This window comes from Phyllopteryx taeniolatus, chromosome 3, assembly GCF_024500385.1.
Source record: "Phyllopteryx taeniolatus isolate TA_2022b chromosome 3, UOR_Ptae_1.2, whole genome shotgun sequence".
Classification (NCBI taxonomy): domain Eukaryota; kingdom Metazoa; phylum Chordata; class Actinopteri; order Syngnathiformes; family Syngnathidae; genus Phyllopteryx; species Phyllopteryx taeniolatus.
This window is the reverse complement of record NC_084504.1, coordinates 13,279,935-13,291,071: the sequence shown is the minus strand read 5'-3', so window position 1 is coordinate 13,291,071 and position 11,137 is coordinate 13,279,935. Positions and strand designations below refer to the sequence as shown.

General features: G+C 41.5%; 1 protein-coding gene across 1 annotated transcript; it reads right to left on the bottom strand.

The window, feature by feature from the left end:
* Positions 1–7,682: 7,682 nt before the first annotated feature.
* On the bottom strand, positions 7,683–10,623 carry tal2 (T-cell acute lymphocytic leukemia 2). The gene is made up of 2 exons (XM_061769291.1): positions 10,536–10,623; positions 7,683–8,477 (listed from the first exon to the last, which is right to left on the bottom strand). Exon 2 carries the CDS (start codon positions 8,441–8,443, stop codon positions 8,087–8,089), a length of 357 nt encoding a protein of 118 aa, XP_061625275.1. The 5' UTR covers positions 8,444–8,477; positions 10,536–10,623; the 3' UTR covers positions 7,683–8,086.
* Between the last annotated feature and the right edge of the window lie 514 nt (positions 10,624–11,137).

Below are 11,137 nucleotides of genomic sequence, written 5' to 3'. Positions count from 1 at the left end.
CAATACATTTCTATTTTTCTTTATAAAAGCACCTTAATTTTAATGGGGACATTTGATTTGATATACGAACAAATGGAGCTATGAGCTTGGTTACAGTACAAATTAAAATTGTAGATGGAGGTACCACTCACTGTATTAGGAGCCAGGGGGTAGTGGCTTTGGTGGTCTGTGCCTTCAGCAAGTGCTTTTGCTTTTGCTGGAAAATGTCACCTCAAGGCGCCACGGTGGACGACTGGTTAGCGCATCTGCCTCACAGTTCTGATTACCCGGGTTCAAATCCGGCCTCGCCTGTGAGGAGTTTGTATGTTCTCCCCGTGCCTGCGTGGGTTTTCTCTGGGTACTCCGGTTTCCTCACACATCCCAAAAACATGCATGGTAGGTTCATTGGATACTCTAAAATGCCCATAGGTGTCAATGTGAGTGTGGATGGTTGTTTATACAGTATGTACCCTGCGATTGGCTGGCAACCAGTTCAGGGTGTAACCCCGCCTCTCGCCCAGAGTCAGCTGAGGTAGGCGCCAGCACGCCCGCGACCCTAGTGAGGATAAGCGGTACGGGAAATGAATGAATGAGTGTCATCTCAAAATAAAGAGGGGTTCCTTTTTAAAGCTTCCTTTGTTCTCCCTCTTAACATTTTACACTGAACAAAAATATAAACGCAACACATTTGTTTTTGCTTCCATTTTTGTGAGCTGGACTCCAAGATCTAAAACTTTTTCTACATACACAAAAGGCCATTTCCCTCAAATATTGATCACAAATCTGTCTAAATCTGTGTAAGTGAGCATTTCTCCTTTGTCGAGAAAATCCATCCAACCTCACAGGTGTGGCATGTCAAGATGCTGATTTAGACAGCATGATTATTGCACAGGTGTGCCATAGGCTGGCCACAATAAAAGGCCACTCTGAAATGTGCAGTTTTGATTTATTGTGGGGGTCTGGAGGGTCAAAAAAACAGTCAGTATCTAGTGTGACCACCATTTGCCTCATGCACTGCAACACATCTCCTTTGCATAGAGTTGATCAGGTTGTTGATTGTGGCTTGTGTAATGTTGCAAAAACAAAAGTGTTGTGTTTATATTTTTGGTCAGTGTAGATTCCTTTCTCGCGCTGCATTCAGGAGCGTGTGGAAAAACAATAAACATTTGAATACAGTAATCCCACGCTATTTGCTGGGGATAGGTAACGAGCCCTGCCGCAAATAGCAAAAAAAAAACAAACAAAAAACATAATTGATGCCACCCAAAAACATTTTTAATTGACTGCATCAGTGGTTCCCAAACTCTCGACACCAAGCGCCTCTTAAAAATAATACTTAGCTCTCCAGTAGCGTAGTAGGCCCAAGAGTTCATCAGAATGAGAGCGGTATTTTTGTTAGCCACACTGTAGCATTTGAACCTTAACACTGTTTAAAAAAAACTGTACTTAAATGATTAAATTCAAATGTATTGTCCATAATAGCTAAGTAAAAATTGTACATAAATAAACATTTAAAAACAACAGTTCTTAAAGATTAAATGCAAATGTAATGAACTTGAAAGTTAAATATAACTGTACATAGGCAGGGATTGTTTCATGTACAACTCGAGGGAACCCGCGTACCACTAGTGGCATAAAACACTGAGAATCACTGACGACCAATAAAAAGGTTTATAACTGCCTATACATACCACAGGATGGCAGCAAAGCACTACTTGTGTCTGAATGAAACTTTTCAATTCACTTCAACATAGTTCCTTGACACCAAGATGGCGGCAAAACACTCCTTTTGTGTAAATGAAGCTCTTCAGGTCACTTCAACATAGTTCCTTGGTACCACGATGCCTCAAGATGGTGGCAAAGCACTCCCTTTCTCTAAATGAAGCTACTCAACTCACTTCAACACAATTCCTTGGCACCAAGATGCCAAAATAGTTATTTTACTACTTTGGGTTGTTAGTTATGGAGACGGGGAACACCGTATTGGATTCAATACACCCGTGGAGGGCATTGTAAGCCTTTTTTTTTTTCCCCCTCATACACAAAATCAAAAATTTTCCTTGTTGAATGCGTCCTGAATTTTTCCTCGACATTCCTCCCCTTGCTGCTACCCCTCGCCGCCGGACTGAGGGGTTACAGCGTTTTGCTTTTTGAAGTAGACATTTGCATAATCAGATTAGGACGTGTGATTGTCAGCCGCCTCCGCCATCATGGGGTGCTCCAGAGGAGAGAGGGTCTTGTCCAGCCCAACAATGGACCACCACTCCTACCCCGGGCACCCCCCTTACGCTCCGTGCAATCCTGCACCTGCATCCCACCCGGCTCGCAGGTTGGAGGAGGAAGGAAGGAGGCCGTCAGGAGTGCGAGAGAGGGGGGACCGGTGCTGAGTGGGGGTTGAGCTGGGATATTTAACCGCTGTGAGTGTGAATTGGCTTTGAGGGGATAAAGAGCTCAGGGGCCTATCGGCTGGCGCCCAAAAACTCCAGAAATTCTTTTCTCCGCTGGGAGAATCGAGGGGGCTGCATGCACTGATCTGGTCCATTGTGATAATGGATTCAGGCGGCGTGCACGACGCTGATAAGGAAAGCGCTCTCAATAGACGATTACCCGCACGCACGCTTGGGAGAGAATAGTCAATCAGGCTCTTGGTAGAGGCAACCAGACACATTTTTGTTATTTTCACTGTTTGGGTAATGCGTGCAACGCTGTAAATAAAACACGTCAGCGTAAAATGTTTCCTAACCTGACAATGCAAAAAACAGCAATTGATCCTCACCCCAAAACATTTTGTATTAGCTCATATTAATATTTTAAACCGTGACTATCCCGCAAACTATGATCCTGTAAGAGCTTAATATCATTACCCTTAAAATAAATAGCGTACAAAAGACTCTAACATCCCAGGCTAAATTTAGCTCCTCCTCGACAAGGCTTGTCTCTGAGTCGAGACGTATCACTTCAAAATACTTTGTTGACACCAATTCCTATTTAGACGGCGCTTTGGCAGAATCTTGTAGAGCAGTGGTTCTCAAACATTTACCTAAAAAAAAATACCCCAAGTACGAGCATCATGAGTCATGCCCAGCATTAAAATGCAGTAGTGTATTAGGCCCCTGTTAATCCAAAAACAAGGCATTCCCCCCCCCCCCCTAAAAAAGTACATTTAATATTAGTGTTAGCCACTGTAACATTATTATTATCTACAGTATTGTGCTTTATAAAAAGAAACATACAGTAATAACAAGTAAATAGAATTTATGAATTAAACAGTTTGTGCATCATGATAATTCAACAGGCATTATACTGCTCCTTGTAGTGTGTGCGCCTTCGCCACCTGGAGGTAATATAATACATACAGACATAGAACACGTAGATTTCATGATGGAACACGGGAGATCTTAAGCTGCATTAATATTAGTCAGTCAATAATATTGTAATTTTATCGCAGAGGATAAAGAATATATGCCTGCAATTATTGTTGTATGCTGTCTGCATGTTTTGCTACCACTTTCAAATGTTCAAATATAAATTGTTTAAAGCTTTATAATTACTGCAATGTTGATGGTAGTTTCATTAGCCCATCTATGGCATTTTCCCTTTCTGTGTGGACTTTTAGAAAAGTTATGTGGTTTGGTTCCATGTAATTCTCTTAGTTTTATGTTTAATTTGACGGCAAACTTCAATTGGGAGTGGCCAGCCTCTTTTTTTTTTTTTTTAAAGAATTGTTCACTATCGGCCAAACTGCTTCTTGTTGTGACGTTCGCTGCCTCCATAACTCGCTAGCAGTCGTATCTCAAATTTTTGCTCACAACTCAAGACAAAAAAATCATCTCGTATCTCGAAATACTTGTTAGTCAGTCAACAGATAAGTCGGGTTTCACTGTAAATATACAATACAAAACCGACAAGACACATTTGAATAATAATAATAATTCATTTTATTTATAGGCGTCGTTCAAGTCACTCAAGGTCACTGTACAAACGTTTAAAATAAATCAAGCAATAAAAAGAAAATAATCTGAACATAAAACATCAATTCAAATGGCAAATGATATGGGAAATGTTAAAGTGAGTAGGCGGACCAAAATAGGTGTGTCTTGATTTTGGATTTGAAGAGTGTGAATGATCCTGTGTTTCAAAGGTAAAGTGGTAGTGAGTTCCAAAGACAGGCGGCAGAGCGGCTGAAGGCTCTGTCCCCCACGGTGGACAGACGGACAGAAGTGACGGTGAGGTCGATGGAGGATGAAGATCTGAGAGAGCGGGAGGGTATGGCAACCTGAAGAAGGTCAGCAAGATATGGCAGGGCGAGGTTACTGATGCCCTTGAAGGTGCACATCAGTATTTTATATTGGATGCGGTATTGGACAGGGAGCCACTGGAGTTGTTGCAGGGCTGGAGTGATGTGGTGAGGAGAGGGGGTCCTTGTGATAATACAGGCGGCAGAATTCTGGAGTAGCTGTAGTTTTTGTAGTATCTTATGCTGGTGACCAAACAGGAGGGAGTTGCAATAATGCAGACGGGAAGTGACGAGGCTATGAACAAGGACAACAGTAATGTGGGGGGGTGAGGGATGGGCGGAGGTGATTGATGTTTCGTAAGTGAAAGTATGCAGACCGGGTGATGTTGTTTGTGTGTGCTTGGAATGAGAGTGTGCTGTCAAGGATGACACCCAGACTCATAATCAGAGGGGAGGGGGAAGCAGAGGAATTAGCAAGTGTAATGGAAAAACTGTCAATTTTGGCAAGCATGGACTCTGTACCTATGAGTAGGATTTCAGTTTGGTCTCTAATGAGTTGTAGAAAGTTGGATGTGAACCAGTGTTTGAGTTCAGAGAAGCAGTCAGTAAGGGACAAAGGAGGAAGAGTGGCGGTGGGTTTGGTGGAAAGGTAGAGCTGGGTGTCATTTGTGTAACAGAAAGAGTAGGAATTTACGGAAACTATTGCCAAGGTAGGCGATAAAGAGCAGGTAGCCCAAGACAGACACATGTCCTTGTGTATAGTGAGTCCGGTTTTCTTATGGAGGCGTTCGAGTTAATGACCTTTGGATTTTAATTGTTTCAGGGCAGGGGTGAACCAGGGTGTAGATGTGGTGAAACCTACAGATCTGTATTTTAATGTGTTGACTAGCTGGAGATTATTACTGTAAGGCCCGCCACACACTGCACGATGCTGCCGAAGTCGATTGGACCGAATCATCACCTGAAAATAAAAGTTGCCAAACCTCCCGCACATGGAGTGATTGAGTATATGGATTTCCTGAACGGCGAACCTGTATGGGCATTTGATTCTGTATACAGTATATTGTCTAATTGGCTAAGAGATGACACAGGCCAAGTTGATTTAGGAAAAGGTTAGGTTAGTAGAAAACATGATTAGTTACTGTAATTACTGAAAAGGGGAGCGAGTCGGAATTGAAGTTGCTTGTCGTGATACCAGATCCAGGATGTTTCCTTTGCAGTAAATGGAAAAGTTAATTAATTGCTGAAGACCAAAGTTATTGAGACACGATGAGAACTTCCTGGAAATTGTGTTAGTGGTGATGTGAATATTAAAATCACCAAGCAGGATAATGTTATGAGATAGTAGAGACGATGGTGCACAGATAGGCAGCAAAGTCAGTTTAAAAAGTCATTGTTGTAACAGCAATGGTAGTGGAAGTGGGTCCATAGAGTTGTATAGCTGTTGATTCAAAAATGGAAGAAATGTTGTCTTTAATTTCCAATAAATGGCGAAAAGTGTCACAATGCTTGTCCTAACATGCAAATCTGTTATCTGACCAGGCCGCTTAGCTCAGTGCCCCGTGAAGAGGTAAATGCGTCTAAACACACACAAGGCAGCCATGACGTTTTTACATGCTTTGCGCGTTGTTTTGGGCCACGCCACAAAGGAGTCAGCTGTCAGATTTCACAAGCCGGCCGGTGTGTCCAGCTGCCCTCTGCTCCCTTAAACACGCCATTAGCGCCGCTTTAATAGCGCTAACTGTTTACTCTTGGGCTCAGTTGTCGTCATATGGCTTTTTAGAGGAGGGCCTCAATGGACCACCGCCGCGCAGTTGAGTTTACGACTGCAAACAACCAGGAGATCCAACACAAGAGCTGCATCAAAAAAATTCACTCATTCAACAAAATGTTGATTATTGTAGTTATCCTACTCTCTATAGCATGATCCATATCATAGAGTGCTGTACACATTCTGACAACAATGTGTGGCTTGTTTTTACATGAAATTTATATTATCAGGTTATTTATTGTATTCAAAATGTAAATATATTAATATCTTCAAATTCAGTTTTCTTTATTTCTTACTTCATGTATAAATGTAATACATTTTTGAAATTGAAATTGAAAGAGTCTGCATTAAAGGACCTCAGCAATACAGTGAAACCCAGTTTATCACCCGGAGGGTCACTGGAGGGTTAAACACTTGGTAGCCCGGGGGTCACTGAGGCATTAAAGTGGGCCGTCCTCCTGCGCGTTTGCTCAACTGGACAGCGCTTGACTCCGAGGTGACTTTCGGGGTCACAAGTTAAGCTGCCTCTATTCAGGCTTGTGGTCAGCTTTGTGTCCGTCGCATTGTGCAGGGCTCGCTGGCCTTGTTGAGCACAAACTAAAGGAGGCGGCAGGTACGTTTAACTTAAGCTTGGGGCCAGATGTAGCATACCGCACAGTACACCATCTAATCTGAATGCCGTTACTGTAATTCATCATTTTATTAGTAGTTTTATTTGACAGTATACATCTTTTTGTTAACTAATTGAACTGTATTGAAAAGAAGTTGGGATGCAGGCTGAATAACAAACATCAGTCAGTATGTATTTTTCCCCTGTACTTGAGCTTGAGCTTCTGCACAGTCTGGAGAAGGACCGTCAAGCCCCAGAATCAAAGAGCTGTTTGTTTCTTGGATATTGCCAATCTTTATGAACAGTTCTGGTTTATAGGTTTGGAGCACTTTTAAAGTTGTATTCCCCCAACCTCCAAATAAGGGTCAAAAAGTCAACATGAAGAGGCGATGACACGTGATGCAAAAGGCTAATGCCGGCTAAAATTAGGTTGATTTGGCTTCTATAAAGTGAGTCATCAGCAAATGACTATGCCGCTTTAGACCCCACCCCAGCGTCATTTCCCACCACAAAATATGGTCACCCAGTTTAATACCAATCGAAAACACTACGACGCATGATGCTAAAGTGGGTCATGACTTCATGATTGTGGCTGCTTTAGAACGCCCCCAAATACAATTAGTAATGCAATTAACCCACCCAAGCGTGATGTCCCACCCCGAAACATGGTCACGCGCCTTGATAGCAATTGTAAATGATGTGATGTGTGATGCTAAAAGCCAAAGCCTGCTAAAATTAGCTTAGTTTGAACTTTGACTTCTATTCAAGTCGGTCGTGACTTCATTTGAGACCCCTAAAATACAATTCAGTCCCCTAACCTACTCCAGCGCAACATCCCACGCCACTAATGACTGTTAAAATTGGATCCCTAAAATACAATTACTAAGTCCCCCCCCCCCCTCTAACCCACCCTTGCACAAAGTCCAAACCAACACTGCGCCCACCAAATTTTATACGAAATGAAAACACTATGGCGCTTAATGCTAATGCTAGCCAATGTTAGCGTTGGGCAATGTATTATAAGGGACCATAGAGCAAAAAATAAATAAAAAATCTTCATTAACAAACAGTTTATTCAATAAATAGTTCAAATAAAATATAAATAACATTTGTCACAAGTGGGGACAGAAATTACAAAGAGAGGTATCGGATGCTAATTATGCCAATTAGCATCACAGTAACAATCAAAAAACAATCTTTGGCGAGATGAGATGCAGACTACAAAAATGAGTCCTCACTTTTCAAAGAAAAAGACAGTGCAGTCTCGTCAGTTGAGGGGGGATAAAGAGACATAAAAAGTGCTTTTTGAGGCAGTCACGGAGATAAACGGCCTCTTTTTGTAGACAACACGAAAACCTATCAGGGGACTAGTAAAAGATCCATGCACAATACGAACACAAAGCTGCTCATGTGCAGTCCTCACATAGGTAGAAGGTCAGATCTCAAAAAGGGGACCTGGAAGCCCGGAAGTCCGTTCCCTGGTGTCATTCTACCAGGGTTCCGAGCTGCTGCAGCTGGACCCAGGTGAGGAGGGGGCCTCGGTGTCGCTGGCCAGCGTCCATGGGCGGGAGGGCGAGCGGAGCTGCTCCATGTTGCCCCGCAGGAGCGTGAGTAGGGCGGCGGGGGCGTGGTCGACTCGCCCCCCGCCGCTGCCGACGCCGCCCTGGCTCTCCAGCAGGCGCGCCAGGAAGTCGATGTAGCGCATGGCCAGCCGCAGGATCTCATTCTTGCTGAGCTTCTTTTCGGGCGGGTGCGTGGGGATGAGCTTGCGTAGCTCAGAGAAGGCGCTGTTGACGTTGTGCTGGCGCCAGCGCTCACGTGTGTTGGTAAACACCTTCCTGGTCATGACGGAGGAAGGAGGGAGACCTCTGGTTCCTGTGCTAAAGCGAAAAAGTTGTTTCGATTAAATCCCAGCTCAAATTTTAGTATAACAAGGGGAATGACCGAATATTTTTTTTCTGTTAAAAATGGTCAAATAAGAGTATTTTATAAGTATTATTTGGCACCACCTTGTGGCAGCTTCAGTCAGGTCGTAGCCCTGTCTAATAGAAAAGTAGTGCTTTGCCGCCATCTTGTGGCATCTATAGGCAATTATAAAGCTTTTTAGAGGATGCATCACTTCTTGCTATTGTTGCAGGGCTCATTCCCTATCCCGTACGTATGTTGGGAGAACATTATAACATTATACCTGCATATGAGTGATTCAATATTCAGGTAGTCTTAGATGAAACCACCGTTTATCACGGGGGATACATTCCAGACACATAAGCATTTGGTGAAAATCCAAATTTACCCCTCCAACATGCTTCAAACACACTTAAACTGATTCAAACTCACCTTTTTCACCCATTTTAAACATATTTGAACAAAAATAAACAATTCTGTGTGAGTGCCTGGACTTAAGCTGGGGTTGATATCAGCTTCTGCGTGAGTGTGATCATTCTGTTTATGCGTTTTACAGCATTCAATAAACAGCTGAAAAGTGCATCAGTGACTAGCTCTCCTTTCCCACACGCAAGGGAATTACAGTCAGTAAATAGACTGTAAAACCCCAGAAAAAAGATTGCTTAAAAAAATACAATATAAGGCGGGAAGATGGTAAACTAATTAGCAGCTTAAATTTTTAGCGATAGATGGTTTCATACAGTTATTAAGCACTGTATACACGGTATGCAGTGTGTAACAACTAAGTTTGTGAGCTGAGGAAGCTGTGTGTAAAAAGGTAAATTCATTTTGAAAGTCCTCATTTTTTAAAATAAAAAATGGTGTAATTAAAATAAACCAGTTTGTATAAAAGTAAAATAAGCAGTTATGTTTTTCCCCATTATATAATTGGTTCGTTAATACAATTAGAAATTAGCATGGATTATTTGATCATTTAAGTTAATTTTATATACAGTATTAAAGTTTGAGGTGATGAAACATTTTTATGTCGTATTTAATTCAATTGGTTAAATAATTATGAATAAATCAAATAGATTATATCATGTCTCGTGTAAAAAAAAAAAATCATCTTAATTTACCAGTGCTGTAATGTAAAATAGTGAAAGAATTTGACTTTAAGATTGGCATGCATGTCATTGAATTTATAATTGATACATTGAGGACTAGAGGGGGCTAACAAAATTTGTGTCAATTTTAAATTAAGTGCAGAAATGAATCGTGGAAAAACACTTTCAGATGAACACTGGTCTAAATCGACCTTTAGTTCCATTTTTGACATATAAGGGGTCGTCCATTATTGCACGTTACCTGATTCATCAGTGCAACACTGGTCCAACATCCCAGAAAGTGAAGTTCAGAGATTGATCGAAGACTTGGAAAGTAGGTACTTCTTAAAATTGGGTGCCAGTGCCTCTTCATGTTAGTATGAGTGAATTTGATTGATCATCTTTCATAAAATATTTACATTGTTAAAATACTGAGGCAGCCAACACATGGACTGTTAAAGAGATGCTGCAGAGGTTTGTTCTTAAATCAAAAATATATTTATTTTAAAACAAGCTTCTTCACTTCGAAAAAGAACCTTTTATTTATTGTTTAATGTTTGATGTTAGAGCTTTATTTTGTGCAGCAATTTGTTGTTGTTTAAAGTCTTCTAGAAATAAAGCTGAGTTGAGTTAAGGGATCTTTGGACTTAGACCAATATTGCACTAAACATTTTTTAGTGACCCAGATGATACTAACTGTGATCCAACCTATAAAATGTAACATTATGACAGTAGCTCAGTGGTGGATAAAAATGTCATTATATCGCATCAAAATCGAAATCATTATATTTTGGGGGGAAAAAAAGTATCGAGAAGAAGTCATTATTGCCATATCAATCTCCCATAAAACTTTAAATCACTCTCGTGCAAAATGACTTCACTTCAATGAATACAAAGAGTTCCTTGAAAAAACAATAAATGAATTGGGGGGGGGGGAAAGCTCCTTACCGTGTTGTCAAAGTTGTCCTCTGCGGCTCATGAGCAGGAGAGCGGAGGAAAGAGCCAGCTTTCAACACACGCAAGCACACACATAGGAGACGAGAAGAGGTGGAATACTGCCGCATGATCACGTCTGACATTTTATAGCGGGCTTTTGTGTGACGTGGTCATTGTGTGAGGAAGCGGAGGGGAGGGGTGGGGGATCGTCAACGCCCCCTATTAAACCCTTCACCGTCCCATCAAACCGCCCATCTATTATTAACACAATGAGGGGCCATCCTCATCATCATCACTTATCACTGTGTGAACACTCACAGGCGACCATTCTCACTCCCCCCTCTCCTCCCCAAATTATGGATATTTTTATGACTATCATTATTATTTAATAGTGATGCCGTCTCCCTTTTTTTCACCAGAGCAAAGCCTTATCAGGACGACTACTGGATGATTTTGGAAGATAAATGATGATGTAAATTTTATTTAGCTTTATCCTTATTTTAGATTTGTATCTGAAAACAATATTTAATTTGAGTTTTTATGATATAAAATTTCCTTGCACCGTACTTGCTCCTCCTCACTGGACAGTGACACATTTTCTTCTGATCAATCCA

Bases quoted from the DNA above. Each gene is read 5' to 3' on its own strand.
- tal2 (XM_061769291.1), bottom strand. From the start codon at position 8,443: ATGACCAGGAAGGTGTTTACCAACACACGTGAGCGCTGGCGCCAGCAC.